Source organism: Equus przewalskii, chromosome 4 (assembly GCF_037783145.1).
Source record: "Equus przewalskii isolate Varuska chromosome 4, EquPr2, whole genome shotgun sequence".
In the NCBI taxonomy this organism is placed as follows: Eukaryota; Metazoa; Chordata; class Mammalia; order Perissodactyla; family Equidae; genus Equus; species Equus przewalskii.
Genome location: NC_091834.1, coordinates 89,137,049 through 89,156,276, shown reverse-complemented (window position 1 = coordinate 89,156,276; position 19,228 = coordinate 89,137,049). Strand labels below are relative to the sequence as shown.

The 19,228-nt window shown below is 44.8% G+C and overlaps 1 protein-coding gene across 10 annotated transcripts in view; it reads left to right on the top strand.

Annotated features, from left to right (window-relative positions):
* Window positions 1-19,228, top strand: part of LOC103542594 (solute carrier family 23 member 1-like) — a 110,379-nt gene that overhangs the window by 23,176 nt on the left and 67,975 nt on the right. For 5 of the 10 annotated variants that reach the window (XR_011539617.1, XR_011539616.1, XR_011539618.1 and 2 more), the window contains exons 5-12: window positions 4,470-4,651; window positions 5,588-5,708; window positions 6,845-7,001; window positions 7,705-7,958; window positions 14,955-15,119; window positions 15,534-15,642; window positions 15,739-15,834; window positions 17,445-17,618. Coding sequence is in view for 6 of the 10 variants with exons in the window: in XM_070617797.1 (XP_070473898.1) it covers window positions 4,470-4,651; window positions 5,588-5,708; window positions 6,845-7,001; window positions 7,705-7,958; window positions 14,955-15,119; window positions 15,534-15,642; window positions 15,739-15,834; window positions 17,445-17,618 (1,258 nt within the window). In the remaining 4 variants the exon portion in view is untranslated. Of the gene's footprint in view, window positions 1-4,469; window positions 4,652-5,587; window positions 5,709-6,844; window positions 7,002-7,704; window positions 7,959-14,954; window positions 15,120-15,533; window positions 15,643-15,738; window positions 15,835-16,136; window positions 17,846-19,228 lie in introns of those variants that run through there. The other 5 variants (XM_070617795.1, XM_070617796.1, XR_011539619.1 and 2 more) reach the window with 4 other exon arrangements.

Here is a 19,228-nt window from a genome sequence, read left to right as displayed (position 1 = left end):
GATGAGGATTATGTTGTTTGTGAGTCCATGTGCCTGTGGCTTGTGGCCCAAGGTGTCATCTCCTGGGCCTAGTGACTACATTCAAAATCATACTTCTCTCTTCTTTTTAAGACTGAGGGTCATCAACATGAACTTCCAGTAATGGAAATTTGAGTATAAAGTCCTATCCTACAAGAGGTGATATTTCAATTGAGCTTTCTGTGATCCGCTTGCCAGACCAAACTGCTAGACCATCGGCCACAGTCCAAGAATCTATATAATTACATAGGGATAATTCCAGGTATTTATGTGTGCAGTCAGTCACATCACACATAACTCGGACCACTGGCTGGATTTAGACATGCCTTACTTCTTCCATCAAGGTCCTTCTGTGGAAATGCTATTGTTACCGAACCTGAAGTGAGTTCACTCACCTGTTGCACAGCAAGCCAATTTCTGACACCCGGTGTGGTGGAAGAAAGTAGGAATTTTATTTTTACACAGCGCTGAGCAAGGAGAGAGGGCAGCTAACGCTGAAATCCCAAACTCCCCGACAAGCTAAAAGGAAGGCTTTTTATTGGGGGCTTTAGGAACATATGGCCTTGCTGGTCAGCAGCTTTCCCACCAGCCTGTATCTCTTTGTGGGGAGGAGATGATCCAGGTGCTTGTCCTTGATGGTGTCAGTCTCCATGGAGGATAGTGGATTCTGGAGTCAGGAAGCCAGAGAGTAAGCAGGGAATGAGTGTTTTGGTTTTAACCCCATATATGCTGGGTTTAATGTGGGGAAACAGATATCAGGGTTGGTATCACTATACTCTTCCAGTCTCAGTCTTTCTCAGCTGGGTGAGCAGGGCCTTTAGCAAGATTCCAACCAGTGCTTTTTGAACGCAAAGACTCACACAGCGGCATCCAAGTCTGTGTTGCTAGAGTTAGATTATCTTGTGCGGTGGTGTCCACCCCAGGGGAGAGGGGACTGTCACTTGCTTATGGATCCTATGAACCCATCCTGGGTAAAACCTTTTCTTCTCCTGAATATAACTATTTCCCTTTAATCGCCCCTTCCTTGTTTGAATATTTTCCTGACATCAGTCAAAATGTGATTGGGATCTCTGACCTCAGAGTTATTTGGTGACACTCAGTAGTGGTCTAATTCTAAACAGTGCCCGGTAGAAGACTAGTTAGCAATGGTCTTTCAGAGGGAGAGTGGTTGGGTAGCTGCTCCAAGCCACATCCACACCAAAAGCCCCATGGCAGAGCTGAAGCATCTGGCTTCTATCGGGGTCAGTCCTCATTCAGCATGCACTCCACCACCAACACTTCCGATCCCTCAGGGAGTACTGACTTGTAAGGTCACAGTAGACAGTCTGGGCCAGAACTTGTGACTCTCAGCCAACACCTTCTGCTGTTCTTCCCTCTCCAAAACAGCCCTTTACCCGTGCCTGTGCTCTGATATGCAGTCCAAAAGGGCACCCAGATGTGGGTGAACTTCAATAATCTCATCAAGTCCTTGTGCTTCCTTTTTATCTCAGGGTGGACCCAGAGTTAACAGGGCTTTTTTAAAGAACTTTTCCATGTAATTCCAGAGCAAGATATAGTTAAGAATTTCACTTCTCAGGGTGGTGGGCCCTGGATTTTTTCCAGGTTGACTGGTTAATCTCCCAATATTGTGGGTTGCACTACCTTTTCCAAATTAGGCTTTTTTTTTTTTTCAGTGCAGCCTAGTTTTATTATTTCATCATAGAATGAATCACAGAACACATGTAGTTGGTGGAGGCGTTCTTTTGTTTTTGTTTTTTCTGTCCTTCAGGGATCCTATACTTGGCATTAGTAAATCCAGATTAAAACCAAGCAAAGAATGAGAAGCAGGGTTGCCTTACCCTGCCCTGCTAGATGCCAGGGGCAGGATTTCCCTTTCACTCAGCCTTCCTGAGAACTATAATTCCTTAGGCAAGAATCTCTTACCTTCATATTATCCAGGAAGACAGATCTGACAGGGAAAATCCTTCTTTTCTCCCACCTGAGCACTTCCTTCCGCTGCTCAAATCCTCCCTGTGTTCTGATGAGGTGTCTGCCTCCACCACTGCAAGGGCACAAACCTTCATCACATTCAGAAGCAGTTACCCTGTGTTTTGAGGATACTGGGCAAGAGTTACGGGAAAGAATTCCCCTGGGGCTTGAACAGTATTAGTCATGAAAGAGATGTTTAGGGATATGGGCCATGCTGCACCTGCATTGAGCACCACATCCCAAGGGTCAGAGACACCATATTTTCTTTAATACATTTACGGTTTATTTTTGTGTTTGTGATACATGGAGTCTTCTAAGGTGAAAGTCAGCAAACTATGGCTCTTGGGCCACATCAGCCTGTGGTCTGTTTTTTTACTTCCCACAAACTAAGAATGGTTTTTACATTTTAAAAGGTTGTTTAAAAAAAGAATATGTGATAGCAACCACATGTGGCCCACAAAGCCTGAAATATTTTCTCTCTGGCCTTTCAGAGAAAAACTTTGCCAACCCATGCTCTAAGACACAGGGCCCAGGGAAGGGCTTCCTCCTGCCCAGGGCTCAGACGGTAGTCTCTACTACTTTTTCCACATCACCTCCAAGTGTCCAACACAGTGAGCCCAAACCCGGAGTCTTCTCTGTGGTATTGTAGCTCCCTCTGCTGGTCCAATGCTTTCTCCGGTGCTGTGACAGGAGAAAAAAGTTCTTATCAATTTCACCCTCGTTTTATTAATTGTTTGATTGATTGGTTAAATTCACTGAGCCAGTCTATTGGAATTTAAGGTACATTCACCATATTTCTCTGAATTATATTTGTCTACACACCTCTCAAGTCTTGAAAACACTGATGGTGGCAGGCCAATTGTCCATCACAATCCCAGCCACAGATGAAAGTGATGTGAACACAGGACCAATAGGAATGTCCTCACTTAACAGATACAAGAAGTAAAGGAGGGGTAAAAGTGAACAATGACTCTATTTTAAGGAAATGGTGCTAGCAGAAAAAGTAGAAAACCATGAGAAGAGATGGCAAGTTCAGTTTTCAACAGATTAGACCAATTTAAACTTCAACTTCCAGTATCATGGTAGTTTTTATTTATGTACTTATATATGCTTATATGTAAGTGAAATAAATGACAGGCATGATACAAGTGATGAGAGGGAGAAATTAGAATTATTTTGTTATTGTAAGGTGCTCACACTACCTATGAAGTGGTATAGTGTTATTTGAAAGTGGACTTAGATTAGCTGTAAATGTATGTGGCAAACTCTAGGGAAACCACTGAAAAGTAAGAAAAAGAAGTATAACTGGAGAGAAAATGGGATCATACAAAATGCTCAAGTAAAACCACAAAAAGCAGAAAAGGAGTGGAAGGCAGAAATAGGAACAAAGGATAAGGGTAACGAATAGAAAAGAGTAACAAATATAGTTGATATGAACCCAACTATTTCAATAGTCACTTTGAACATCAATAGTCTGAATGCATCAATGAAAAGGCAGAGAATGTCAGAGTGGATCAAAAAACAAGACCCAACTATATGATGTCTACAAGAAAGCCACTTTAACTAGAAAGACACAGATGGATTAAAAGTAGGTGGATGGAGAAAGATATACCATGCTAACACAAATCGCAAGAAAGCAGGAGTCACTATGTTACCTGCAGAAAGAGCAGACTTGAAAGCAAGGAAACTTTTCAGGGATAAAATAGAACGTGTAACATCCAAACCAGTAAAGTAAAACAGGAGAAGTAAAGCAAACTCTATCAGTCCAAGAGATCAAGGGCTGGCAGACTATAGCCCAGGAGCCAAATCTGGCCAGTTGCCTGTTTTCGTAGAGCCCACATGCTAAAAGTGGTTTTATATTTTAAATGGTTGAAAAAAATCAAATTAAGAATAGTATTTTGTGACATGACAAAATTACATGAAATTCAAATTTCAGTGCCTGTAAATGAAGTTTTATTGGAACAAGCCAGGCTCATTTGCTTACTGCTCGCTTGGGAAAGTTTTGATAGAGCCCATATGGCCACAAAGCTTAAAATATTCACTATCTGGTCCTTTACAGAAAAAAAAGTGGCCAACTCCTACAATAGAAAGTAGTTTCAATAGAAAGAAAACAGAAAAATAAAGCAGCAAGGTATTCGATACAGTGCTGAGTGATGCTCGTATTGAGTCATCATCATCATCATCACTGTAATCAATAAATAATTTTGAAGGCAACTCCCTGAAAAACTTCCCATTAAGTGAAAATGTCCAACAGCTCGTTGGAAATCCACAGCTGGAAGAGGAGCGAGATCAGAGCTCTTCTTTCCTCGGTTCCTTTGGGGTCCAGCTTTGCCCCTGCACTGCCTCTGAATGTACCACCTAGGGCTGACCAGATCTAGAAGTGGGCTGCAGCAGCTGGGCCTGTCATGGTGGCCTGGGCTCGACTGAGGTCCACGGTCCTGCTGCAAGCTGTGAGGGGCCTGAGCTGCACTCTTCCTCTTCAGTTGCAGGGTGCCATCATGGTCGCTTCCTGTGTCCAGATTCTAGTGGGCTTCTCAGGCCTCATTGGCTTCCTCATGCGCTTCATTGGCCCCTTGACCATTGCTCCGACCATCTCCCTGGTGGCCCTGCCTCTCTTCGATTCTGCGGGCAATAATGCTGGGACCCACTGGGGGATTGCTGCCATGTAAGTACTCTCTGGGGAGGGAGTGGCATCAAGTTCTCTTTGGTGGAAGAGTGCCTGGGAAGAATAGTAAGAGTGCTTGCTGTTGGCAAACTCTTGTGCTTTAGAAATACTTTCATGAGCATTATGATACCTTAAGAAGCAGGAAAACTGCTACTTCTAATTTATTACTCTTACTACTTATTACATTATTAGTACTCACAGATGGTGAGTTCATCGCAGGCAGTGTATAAGAACACTTGATGTACTGTTCATGAAAAGTTGATACTACTGGTCCCCTGCCTCCTAGATTTTCATTGAGCAAATGTTTGTAAACTTCTTTCTGGCCCATGGGAAGGCTGCAAAGACATGGCCCCAGCTCTCAAGCATCTTGTAGTGTGTGGGAGAGAGACAAGACTGGGATCCACATACCTATGACACCAGGAGACAGTGATGAGAGTCGTAGAATGACATGCAGGTTCAGGGGAGGGGGTGAGGACAGCCAGCTGGGAGGATCAGGAAGGCTCCCTGGAAAAAGAGGCCTTAAGCGTTTAAATGGAGCTTTGAACAGAGTTGGGGATGACACTGGACACTGTCATTCACTCTGCCTCTTGTGGTCTGACCACAAGGACCTGCAGAATGACCTGCAAGAGAAGGCCTTCTCTGCCTCTGGCCTCATTGGCTCCACCTGCTGGAACCATTGAGCTGCTGATCCCCAGGGACTAACAGCCTCCCTTCCCACTCCTCCCCCTCAGCCACCAGCAGCTTCTGGAAGGCAACAGCCCACCCTAGCAGAGATGGCAGGATGCTGCCCGTGCTGCAGAGTGGGGTCTAGATGGGGACCCTCCCAGCTTGGCCATGGCCCCAAATCCCAGAGGCCTGTGGTGGCCCAGCTTTCAGGACCCTCACTCAGGATGAGCCCCAGCTCACCAGCTTGGGTGTGGTTTGTTTCTGTTTCAGGACCATCTTCCTCATCGTGCTGTTTTCTCAGTACCTGAAAAACGTCGCAGTGCCCATACCCATTTATGGACGAGAGAAGAAGGGTCACACCTCGAAGTTCTACCTGTTTCAGGTCTTCCCTGTAAGAAGCACTCCGCACCCCCTTTCATACTGAGTTGACTCACCTGGAGAGTGAGGCACAGCCTTTCACACTCCCAGATGGCCCCCAAAGCAAGTGCTCCCCCATCTGCAGTGGCCTCTCCTCCTCAGCCTTCCTTCATCCACCAGAGAAGAGAAGGAGGCCGAGAGAAGGCCGGCAGCCTATGGGGGCACTTCCTGACCCTTGGTGGAATGCCATCCCATGTCCTACCTCTATCCTTCTTTCCTGGGAGCAGAGAACCCTGCTCTAGTTCGCTGCTCTGGGCTCCAGTGTGGGACAGCCTTCTCACTTTCCCCGGGCCGTCCTCATAGCAAGGTGCCAGGGGACACAGCCAGCTTCACTGCTAATTACACAAAACTTAAGACCAAGTTGCATAGATCAGGTTCTTCTCTGTGGCTCATGGGTAGTCCAAATACCCCCAGATAAGGATGGTACCTCCCTTTTCAGAGCTTTCCCTGTTGAAATCTCTTTGAACCACGCTGTCAAGTAAGTGTAGCTGTCACCTACACAAATATGTTTGCAGGTTTCATTTAACTGGAAACTACATTTGCATTGTAAAAAGATACTTCCACACAATCATCTCAATGCTCCTTCAACAACACTCTAGGCCAGTGGTTCTAAAATTCAATGTTCGTAAGAATCACTTGGGGACATAATTAAAAATACAGATTTCTGGGGTTCTGCCACCAGAGATTAAATATCAATATATCTGAGGATTCTACTTGAAGAAATCCTGCTTCAGGCTCTGCAGAGCAGTGTTGTCATTTCATTGTACAGATGAGGAAACTGAGGCTCAGAGTTTGATCCAAGGTCATGTGACCAACAATCAGTGGAAAGGGAGCCGGAGGGTAATCCTTCTGACCCAGGCTGTGCCCACTTTACCAGACGTTTCTGCCTCTGTGTGACACGAGGTCTCCCCATAGTTTATTTGCTACATTCCCTTCATGTGCTAATTATCCACTGACACACCAGATTGCTGTTGTCACTGGAAGGGTGAGTAACCCAACACGTCCTCATTTCAAAGAGCTTTCCTGAACTCCCTCCTTTACCCCGCTCCCTGGGAGGTGGTTGCCTGGGCCAGGGTGAGACCCGTGGTGAAGGGTGGCTCCTTCTGGCAGGTGCTGCTGTCGCTCTGCATCTCATGGCTCCTCTGCTTCGTGCTCACAGTCACCAATGCCCTCCCCAAGGACCCCACAGCCTATGGGTACCAGGCCCGCACCAACACTGAAGCCAATGTCCTCAGCCAAGCGCCTTGGTTTCGCTTTCCTTACCCAGGTAATGACAAGATGAGCCCCTTCCTGCCTGGGACACATGATTCCCAGGACTGCCCATGGAGCCCAGGGCATGGGATGGAGAGCTGAATAGGGCCTGGGCTGGGGGGAATCTCCTCCAAGGGATCTTTCAAGGAGCGACAGGCCCTAGGGAGTCCATATCAGAACCCTAAGAGAAGAAGAAGACCCTTAGATTATCCTAAGAATCCTTTGGGGGGTGCTAGGCCAAAGGCTCCCACTCCCAGACCTACCTCTGAGCTGGCGGAACCACTCAAGAGGCCTTGGACTGAATTAGGACATTTTTCAGGAGACAAGGTCAATGCCACTACTGGTCTCCTTTCCCTGAAGTTCTTGGCTCAAGGTGTATAAATAACCAGGTTCCAGGGATGGCTTGGCTGCTCTCATGGACTGTGGTGCTAGGGCCTCCCTGATGAAGAATCTCTGCTTCTAAACACTCCAAGGCCTCCTGGGAAGAGACCCTGTTGCTGGCTCTTTCTGGGCACAGTGACCTCAAGGACAGGGCATCTGACCCTCCCTCAGGGATGAATGGTAGGGCAGGATCTGAGCCAAAGCCTCTGGAGAGCTGTGGGGTTGGAGGACATGCCTGGGCTTTAAAGCCTTTCAGAGACCTCTCTGTCAAAGAAATTATTTGGGGTTCAGCAGCCTGTTGTCTTGTGGATTAATATTCCCTCTGCATTGCCTTTCAGGACAGTGGGGCCTGCCCACCATCAGCCCGGCTGGGGTCTTTGGGATCATGGCAGGGGTGATCTCCTCGATGGTGGAGTCAGTAGGCGATTATTATGCCTGTGCCCGGCTGGTGGGGGCCCCACCCCCTCCGAAGCACGCCATCAACCGTGGCATCGGCATTGAGGGCCTTGGCTGCCTGCTGGCAGGGGCGTGGGGGTCAGGGAACGGCACCACCTCATACAGCGAGAATGTCGGGGCTCTGGGGATCACCAAGGTAAGGCTGCTGACGGTGGTTCCTGGGGCAGGCTGGGCACCTGAATCGGTCATCAGTGTATTAGTCTCTCAGTACTGCTGTAACAAATTATCACAAATTGAGTGGTTTCAAAAACCCAAAGTTATTATTTTACTGATCTGGAGTTCAGAAGTGCAACATGGGTCTCACAGGGCTGTGTTCCTCTCTGGAAGCTCCAGGGGACAATCCATTTCCTTGCTTTTTCCATCATCTAGAAGCTTCCCACATTCCTTGGCTCAGGGCCCCCTTCCTCCATCTTCAAAACCAACAGTGTTGCATCTCTCTGACTCTTCTTCCATGGTCACATCTCCCTCTGATCACAGCCAGGAAAGATTCGCTGCTTATAAGGATTCTTGTAATTAGCCTGGGCCCACCTAGATAATTCAGGATACTCTCTCCATCTCAAAATACTTAGTTTCATCATAACTGCAAAGTCCTTTTGCCAAGCAAGGTAACATATTCACAGGTTAGAGATTAGGACATGGAATCTCTGAGGGGTCATTTCTCTGCCTACCATACTTGACCTTCCTTGGTCGTGGTGATTCCATAGGCAGAAAGTCTATCCTGGCACTGGCAGACATCAGTGGCTTTATGAGCACTGAAGAAATCCTTACTTTCTGTAGTTTAGGTGGGAGGTCCATTACCTCCAGCCTGACCCTGTGTCGCAGCTCCAAACCTGAATATTCAAAGGCCACCTGGTCATCTCTACCTGAACATCCCAAGGGCACCTCACACTCAATATGGCCTCTGTGATGCCCAGTACATGCCCCGATCCTTACTTCTCCTCCTGGAAACCTTGTCTTATGGAGTCCACCCAAGTCAGCTTAACTTCTTGCTGTTCGGCGTCCTCACTGTAGATTCCAGTTTCTCAACATGCCCGCTGTCCTTCCTGTTCTCTGTTCTCCATTCCCAGGGCCACAGCTTTATCATCTCGCATCTGGACACTGCAGTCTCACTAACAGTCTCCTTCTAAGGATCTTGCCCATCTCTAATCTAATTACCATATGGCTGCCCAAGGATCTTTCTAGAACTCAATTAGATTAGTCCCTGCTTAAAATCTCTTCATGGCTCCCAACTTTCCACAGGAGAACTCTGTGAGGTCAGCAAGAATTCTTCAGGATGGTGCTCTCTAAGGTGATTTAGAAAAGAATAACATTATGATGTTGCTTTCCACATGCTTCAGGCGTCTTTGCAATGGTCTCCAGCAGAAGTCCTATGAGCTCTGGAACATACAGTATCTCCCAGTCACATCCCCCAGCCTGCATTTTCTGATAGCGCCCTCAGTGGTTCTGATATGCAGGCAGGTGGCATCGCATCTTTCTAGCAGCAGATCTGTCCACCTTTGTACCCTGCATGGCCTCTGGGACCCAGCAGGGGCTAAAGTCTGTGAGCAAACAGCTGAGGCAGCACCCGCCCCTCCAGAAAGTCCTGTGTGCTGTGACACTGTGGACTCTTTGGTACTTTGGTTTCAAAACCTTTAGTGCAAGTGAGGGGAATGTTTTTCCACACGAGGGCCACTGAACTACACAGAAATATAGCCACGGCGGGCTATGTGAGTATAAAGCAGCGCATAGTCTTCCTGTTAAAGAGAACAAATCTGACACAGAACAGAAAATTATATTCAATAAACAGAATAAACATTTCTTTGATGTATCATTTCTAAATTAAGGCCTTTAGAGGAGACAGAAAAAGCAGGAGAGAAACATACATATACACAGAGCAAGCTGTGAATCCAGCAGTAGACAGATTAACCCTGTTCTGGACTCACACCTCCTGCTTGTGGCCTTTTAAGATGTTGCTTCGTGGTACACCTGCAATGAAGAGCTCTGACCAATTCTTCGTCCTCTCCCTGTGTGTGTGTGTTTGGGCAGGGGTCGGGGTGGAATCTGACTGAAGGCCAGAAATCTCCCATTACTTCTGTAGGGACCCCCATGCTCCCACCTCAGATGTCAATCCTGAGGCCAAAAGAGGCCCAGGCTGCATGATAAATTCAGTGGCAGCAGGATTGGGGATGACTGCCATCTTGATGAGACCATCAGCATATCCAAAGGGTGCTGGTTGAACCTGACAAACTGATGTATTGTGCCTGGATCCATGCCCTTGTTCCCACAGTGCATTGTTAGGGCTGTAAACAGAACAAAGCAAAAAGTTCTTCTGATGTGGTGAATTCTTACCACATCTCTTTTAATGAAGACATTAAATAAATAAGCTCTTAGACTAGAAAGAAAAATAAGCAGAGGCATAATCTGCTACTCTATCAGTGCCTTCATGGACTTCAAGCAGTTGACATTAGTGTATCTTTTAAAAAAATATTTTTAATTGTGGTTAAAGATGCATAACATAAAATCTACCATCTTAACCATTTTAAGTGTGCGGTTCAGTAGTGTTAAGTATGTTTACTTACTATACTATACTATATAATATGCTATAATAATATATAATAATATGCTCTACTCTACACTTGTGCAACAGATCTGCAGAACTTTTCATCTTACAAAACTGAAACTACATTAGAGTAACTTTGAAGGACTGAGAGTAGACAAAATGGAAGAGAAAGGTTCAGGAACTATCTACATATATTCACTGACTGCAGACTCAGGATGGGATATTCAGACAGTTGCAGTGCAGCTCTGACTTTCGATGATGCTGAATGCCTCAAGGTCAGAGGTCATTTTTATCTCACTGGTAGTAGCTGTCACTCAAACCACAGGTATAAACCTTGACTAGCACCACAATCAGTAATGTCCAGCAGTGTGACAACTGTGTGCACCTGGCACTGGGGTGTGCTCCCTGATGGGATGGGATGTGGACCATGGCCCATGATCCTCACAGCAGTGTGTTTGTTTCATTTTTTTTAACCTTTGTAGAAACTTATTTTAAGATCTGCTATAAGGGGGTGAACCATACTTCCTTAGCATTGCCAAATTCCTAGCTACTCGAAAAACTCCATGCAAACCAGGTAATAGCAATCAGTAGTGACATTAGTGCAATTGATCCTCTGGAGAAACGAACTAGGAAAAAACTCACCTGTAAGATTCTTGATAGGACCGGTTATTGCTGTATAATACCATGGGAGGGGGCCTCGTCTTAGTTTTGTATCCTAAGTGAACCCCCATAGAGATTAAGGAGAAATCATAGTTTATACATATTCCATAATATTTGCTTGCTGAGAAAATCTAGTTTGTCCTAACTGAGGAATGTATCAATTAGCAATAATGAAGTGACTTTTATAGAGGGAACTCTCTGAAATGTAAATCACTTCCTGTCACCACCCTGCTTAACACACCTACTGAGAGTTTCCTTTGTCTTTGGATTTTTCATTTTTAATTGCGGTAAAGTACACATAACACAAGTTACCATCGTAACCACTCCTAAATGTACAGTTCGGTAGAGTTACATGTGTTCAAATTGTCGTGCAGCCAATCTCCAGAGCTCTTTTCATCTGAACTCTGAACCAGTTGAACAACTCCGTATTCCCCTCCCCCAGCCCCTCAACCACCATTCTAGTTTGTTTCTATGAATTTGACTGCTGTAGGTACCTCATATAAGTGGAATCATACAGTGTCTGTCTTTTTGCGTCTGGCTTATTTCACTTAACATAACTCCTCAATGTTCATCCACCTTGTGGCATGTGTCAGAATTTCCTTCCTTTTTAAGGCTTGCTAATATTCCATTGTAGATATGTTCCATGTTTGCTTCTGCCCTGTCTTTGGATTTTATTCTAACTCCTCTCTCTGGCCCTTAAAGCCCTTCACAACAGAGGCTTTGCCTTGCTCTCCATCCTGTCTCCTCTCTCTCCTTGTGTCACTGTGCTCTAGGTGCGCTGATTTTCCTTTTATTGCCCCTCCCAGCTGTATTGAGATATACTTGACATACAACATTGTGTAAGTTTAAGGTGTACAATGTGTTTATTTGCTACACTCACATACTGCCATATGATGACCACCTTTAGCTAACGCCTCCATCACATTACCTAATTACCACTTCTTTTTTGTGGTGAGAACATGTAAGATCTACTCTCAGGAACTTTCAAGTATATAATACACTATTGTTAACTAGAATCACAATGCCATACCTTAGGTCCCCAGAACTTATTCATCTTCTAACTAGAAATTGTACTCTTTGGAAAACATTTCCTCCTATCCCCCACCCCACATCTCCTGGTAACCACCATTCTACTCTCTATTTCTACAAGTTTAGCTTTTTTAGATTGCACACATAAATGATATCATACAGTACTTATCTTTCTCTGTCTGACTTCTTTCACTTAGCATAATGCCCTCAAGGTCCATCCATGTTGTCACAAATGGCAGGAGTTTCTTCGTATATTATGGCTGAATAATATTCCACTGTATAGAGATATATATATATATATACACACACATTTTCTTTATCCATTCATCCATCGATGGACACTTAGGTTGTCTATATCTTGGCTATTGTCGAGAATGCTACCATGAACATGGGGGTGCATATACCTTTTCCAGTTAGTGTTTTCATTTTCTTCAGATAAATACCCAGAAGGGATATTGCTGGATCATATAGTAGTTCTATTTTAAATTTTTAAGGAACCTCCATACTGGTTTCCACAGTGGCTGCATGAATTTACATTCCCATCAACAGTGTACAAGTATTCCCTTTTCTCCATATCCTCATTAATGTTTGTTATCTCTTGTCTTTTTGATGATAACCATTCTAACATGTGTGAGATAATATCTCATTGTGGTTTTGATTTGCATTTCCCTGATGATTAGTGATGTTGAGCATCTTTTCATGTACCTGTTGGCTATTTGTATATCTTCTTGGTAAAAATGTCCATTTTTTAATCATTTATCATTTTGCTTGTTGTTATTATTGAGTTGTATGAGGTCTTTATACATTTGGATATTAAACCCTTATGTGATATATGGTTTGCAAATATTTTTTCCCATTCCATAGATTGCCTTTTCATTTTGTTGATTGTTTCTTTTGCTGTGCAGGAGCTTTTTAGTTCGATCTAGTCCCACTTCTTGATTTTTGCTTTTGTTGCTTGTGCTTTTGGTATCATATCCACAGAATTACTGCCAAAACCAATGTCAAGGAGATTTTTCCCTACACTTTCTTCTAGGAGGTTTATGATTTCAGGCCTTACATTCAAGTCTTTAATCTATGTCAAGTTAAATTTTGTGAGTGGTGTAAGATAGGGGTCCAATTTCATGTTTCTGTGTGTGGTTATCCAGTTTTCCCAAAACCGTTTATGGAAGAGACTATCCTTTCCCCATTGAGTATTCTTGGCTCCCTTATCAAATATAAGTAGACTGTATAAGGCAGGGGTGATCTGTGGACTCTTGATTCTGTTCCATTGGTCTATGTGTCTATTTTTATGCCAGTACCCTACTGTTTTCCTTACTATAGCTTTGCAGATAGTTTGAAATGAGGAATTGTGATGCCTCTAGCTTTATCCTTCTTTCTCAGGATGGCTTTGGCTATTCAGCGTCTTTTGTGATTACATATGAATTTTAGGATTGTTTATTCTATTTTTGTGGAAAATGCCATTGGAATTGTAATAGGGATTGCATTTAATCTAAAGATGGCTTTGGGTAGTTTTGGCATTTTAATGATATTAATTCTTCACATACATGAACGTGGGCTATTTTTCCATTTACTTGTGTCTTCTTCAATTTCTTTCCTCAGAGTCTTATAGTTCTTAGGGTACAGATCTTTCATTTCCTTGATCAAATTTATCCCTAAGTGTTTTATTGTTTTTAATGCTATTGTGAGAAGACTATTTTCTTTATTTATTTTTCAGAATTTTGTTATTGTACAGAAATGCAACTGAGTTTTGTATGTTGGTTTTTGTACCTGAAACTTTACTGGTTTGTTGATTAGTTCTAAAAGTTACTTGGTTGAGTCTTTTTTGCACATTTTCTACACATAGGATGATATCATCTGCAAATAAAGACAGTTTTACTTCTTCCTTTCTGATTTGGATGCCTTTTATTTCTTTATCTTACCTGATTGCTCTAGCTGGGACTTCCAGTTCTATGTTGCACTCCTGTGTTGAATAGGAGTAGTGAAAGTGGACACCCTTGTCTTGTTCCTGATCTTAGAGGAAAACCTTTCAACCTTTCACTGTTGAGTATGATGTTAACTGTGGGTTTGTCATATATGCTTTTTATTGTGTTGAGGCATATTCCTTCTATACCCAATTTGTTGAGAGTTTTATCATAAAAGAATGTTGAATTTTCTCCAAGGCTCTTTCTGCATCCATTGAGATGATTGATTGTATGATTTTTATCTTTCTATTAGTGTGGTATATCACATTGATTTGCAGATGTTAAACCATCGTTGTATCGCTGGAATAAATCCCACTTGATCATGGTGTATGATCCTTTTAATGTGCTGTTGAATTTGGTTCACTAATATCTTTTTGAGAATTTTTGCATCTATATTCATTGAGGAGGTTGGTCTGTAGTTTTCTTCTCTTGTAGTGTCCTTATCTGGCTTTGGTATCAGGGTAATGATGGCCTCATACAATGAGTTTCTGAAGTATTATTAATCTCATTTGGTAACTTTGGAGGCTGACATTTGGAGAGGTTAGGTAATGTACCCAAAGTCACACAGCTAGTTAGAGGCAGAGCTGTAATTGGCTTCCAAACCTCCATTCTTAAGCATTGGACCACTGCCTCCCAAGAGAGACTTTTTGCCCTGCTGTAAAGGCTTCTTACAGGAGGAGCATTTGAGTTGGGACTTGAAGACAAGTGTGAGAACAGCAGAGTGGAGAGGTGAGAGCACAGGCTTGGATCCAAGGTCATGCCCTCATCCTTTCCCAAACACCATGTGGGAGCAGAGGGGGGCCATTTTGGGGTTAGGTGATGCTGTTCCTGCAAGTCCACTGGAGCAATGTTCGAGGTGCCCCTGAAGCAGGGCAGAGGCCTCTGGGTCATGTGGCCTGGCTGGTGCTGAGCTCTTTGTCCCCCATTTCATTGAGCACTGCAGGTGGGGAGCAGGATGGTGATTGTCGCTGCAGGCTGCGTACTGCTCGTGATGGGAGTATTTGGGAAGATTGGGGCTGCATTTGCAACCATCCCAACACCTGTGATTGGAGGCATGTTCCTGGTGATGTTCGGGGTCATCGCTGCTGTGGGGATTTCCAGTCTGCAGGTGAGGCGAGGCACTTTTGGAAAAGCAACAGCCTTGCATCCCCTGAAAGGAGCCCATGGGGACTGAGATGAATGGAACAGGGCTGGGGCAGGGGAGAAGTAGGAGAAGGGGTTCCTTGGTTCCTGAAACTACGCTGGCCCCCAGATGGAAGAAATAAATAGCCAGAAGCATCCAAACTTCTGAAAAACAGAGATTGCATCAGCTTGAATTGGATTATCTAAACCACTCAACTCCCAAGGTCAAGTGGGAATTGGGCCCTGGCTTGCCTACCCAGAGAATGTGTCACTCTGAGTCCAGCCTCCCTCCCTACCTCTGGTGGTGTTGGGAGGGGAGGAGGCATTAGAGGGGTGTTAGATTGATGTGCAGTACAGGTGCTGATGATTGTGGGCTGCCACGGGGGCCTCTCTCCTGCAGTACGTGGACATGAACTCGTCCAGGAACATTTTTGTCTTTGGCTTCTCCATCTTCTGTGGGCTTACCGTTCCCAACTGGGTGAACAAGAACCCTGAGATGCTCCAAACAGGTGATTCTCCATCCTCTAGACTGTGACCACTCCAAGGGCAGAGCCAGTGGGGCCCTTTGTCCCTGGGAATCCCTGTCGCTTTTGTCTCCACTCTAGGGATTCTCCAACTGGACCAGGTCTTCCAGGTGCTGCTGACTACGAGCATGTTTGTAGGTGGATTTCTGGGCTTTCTACTGGACAACACCATCCCAGGTAAGGCTCACCTTTGCTCTATAAGCCAGCAGTTTGGGTAGATGGTCAGCATTTGGGCCACCCACATTGCTTCTCTGCCCCTGATTACCATGTCAGGCTGGCCACAGTGTACCTTGAGGAGGCCCCAGGGAGGAAGGGTGGTGCTGGTGTTTATTAGGTTTCTATGGTTGCCATAACAAAATACCACAGACTGGGGGGCTTACACAACTGAAATGTATTTTCTCACAGTCTGGAGGCTGGAAGTCTTTGATCAAGGTATAGGAAAGGTTGATTTCTCCTGACACCTCTTTCCTTCCTTACAGATGGCCACCTTCTTGCTGTGTCCTCACATCCCTTTTCCTCTGTGTATGTGCATCCCTGGTGTCTCTCTCTGTGTTCTAATCTCCTCTTCTTAGAAAGACACCAGTCTGATTATATTAGGGCCCACTCTGAAGACCACATCTTTAACTTAATTACGTCTTTGAAGGTCCTATCTCCACACACAGTCACATTCTGAAGTATGGGGCATTAAGGCTTCAACATATGACTTTTGGGAGGATGTGATTCAGACCATAACAGGCCCTAAGCTGAGAAATACACCAGAAGCAAAAAGAAAAAGACAAAAGCTCACCCCTAGAGCCTGCAGTCTAGTTGGTGAGGGAGAGAACACATCCATCCATTCATTCATTCATTCATATTTTCATTAAAAACCCATTGAGCACTTGCTGTATTCCAGATGCTATTTACTGAGAATACAAAAAGCAGAAAGATATGCCCCTGCCTTCAGAAACCCACAGGCTAATAGGGGAGAGAGACAAGAAAACAGATGGTTATAGCCAGTCCTGATGGTCTAGTGGTTAAAGTTCAGCGCTCCCCACTTTGGTGGCCCGGGTTCACATCTTGGTTGCGGAACCACACTGCCTATCTGTCAGTTGCCATGCTGTGGCAATGGCTCATGTGAAGAACTAGAATGACTTACAACTAGGATATGCAACTATGCACTGGGGCTTTGGGAAGGAAAAGAGAAAAATAGGAAGATTTGCAAGAGATGTTAGCTCTGGGCGAATCTTTCCCTGCAAAAAAATAGAAGAAAGAAGAAGAAAACAGACAATTATAATACACGTTAATAACTGTGATGGTGAGCCAACTGAGTCTATAATTGCTGAGGACGTTGAAGGTGAAGAGTGCAGAGCTGCCATCACTGACGGCTTTCAGTCCTCCCTTCTTGATCCTCCTACGGCCTCTTGACAGGCCCTCTAGGATAGCCCCTGCCTCATGGTATTCTGTTTTCCACATTTCTTCTCTCTACCACGTGTAAAATGCATCTTCATTTCAGAAACATTAAATGTGGAAAGGCCCACTCCTGAAGATGAGGACAGGATGGTGTTTCATATGAGGTTGTGCCCCGGAGCTCTGGACCACGTCAGCCCCACAGGGGGATCTCAGGGGATACTTGATGAACTGAGCTGTGATTCTTGAGATGGGCTTGGAGGAGGAGGCCCTTTTGGCAGGTGGTGGGCACTGAGAGGAGACCTCATGAGTGCTTGCAGAGGGTGCCGGGGGCTCCCTCTAGCCCACCTCCGCCCAGCTCCAGCAGGGCCCAGTCTTGACTGCTCACTGTCTCCTATTAGGAAGTCTGGAGGAGAGAGGCCTCCTGACATGGAATCAAATCCATGAGGAGTCTGAGGAGACTGCGAAGGTGTCAGAGGTCTACGGCCTCCCCTGTGGGATTGGCACAAAGTTCTGCACTTCCTCCTATACCCGGTACCTCCCCTTCTGGCCCAGACCGGAACATCATGGGAAAGGTGAGGTGGGAGCATGCCAGCTTACCCTCTGCTCCCAGGATTCCTCAGGAAAGTGCCTCAAAGGTGCCACAGAAACCAGGATGTAAGGAGAACTCTCTGCATTGTGGGTGGGAATGTAAATTGGTAAAACCACAATGGAAAACAGTATGGAGTTTCCTCAGAAATTTAAAAACAGAACTACCACATGATCCAGCAATTCCACTTCTGGGTATTTATCTGAGGAAAATGAAAACACTAATTCAAAAAGATATGTACATCCCCATGTTCACTGCAGCATCATTTACAATAGCCAAGATAGGGAAAAAACCTAAGTGTCCACTGATGGATGAATGGATAAAGATAATGTGGTATATATATATACATACATATACACAATGGAATATTATTCAGCCATAAAAAAGAATGAAATATTGCAATTTGTGACAACATGGATGGACCTTGAGGGCATTATGCTAAGTGAAATAAGTCAGAGAGCTCTGCCCTTGTGTAGCCAGAGGTGTGGCCACAGTGTCCAAATTCCCTGCTGAGCCACTCAGGAGATCTCTGTGGAATTGGTTAGGGCCCTTTTGACTGGAAATGAGAAAAGTGTAAGTCATACAATAGGAGATGGGATTTATTGGTTCTTGTAACTGGAAAGGAAGGACACTGGGAGAGCTTACAAAACCATCGGATGAATCGTATGAACCAGAGCCTTAAGGATGAGAACTGATGTGTTCTTTCTCTATCTCTGTCTCTTTTTCTCTCTGTCTCTGTCTCTCTCTCTCTCTCTCCCTCTCTCTCATACACACACACACACACACACACTCTGTCCATCTCCCATCACTGCTTCTCCTTTCCCATTAGTCTCATTCTCTCCCACTGCAGCTGAGGACGATGGTCACACACCACCCACATCTGCATCCTTCCCCTGTTATTGCCAAGGCAAAAGGAAGAGAGCCTTCCCCACTGGCTCTACCAGAAACATCCCAGGGAGGACTATGGTATCTCAGGGTATCCTATGCAAAGAAATTTCATAAGTGCCAAGTTTGAAGACTTGATCTTGATTGTCCCTATATTAGTTTCCTAGGGCAGCTGGAACAAATTACCAAACACTTAGTGCCTTAAAACAACACATATTTATTCTCTTATAGTTTTTGAGGTCAGAAGTCTGGAATGAGTCTTACAGGGCTAAAATCAAGGTGTCTTCAGGGCTGACTCCTCTGGAGGTTCCAGGGTAAAATGTATTTCCTTGCCTTTTCTAGCTTCTAGAGTTGGCCCATATTTCTTGCTTCATGGCCTCCTCCTCATCTTTAATGCTGTAGGGCCATAGTCTACATCACATATAGCAACCATGTGTCCTTCTGACCCTCTTCTGGGAAGGATGCCAACCATCTTGGGTTTGTAATGATCCAGGGCCTTGCTGACCCAGATCCTAACTTATTTCACTGAAAGAACACCACATCTTGAAGGACACAGAGCCCTTCCACGTGAGCTACTCTTCTTGTGAACACTGGTTGTACCAAGGACAGTCTCTCTTGGCAAGCATGTACTCTTTATTCCTCTGCATATATAAACAACCCCATTGCTGCCTTCAGTAGCAGGTACACAACTCCATTCAGCCGTCCACCACT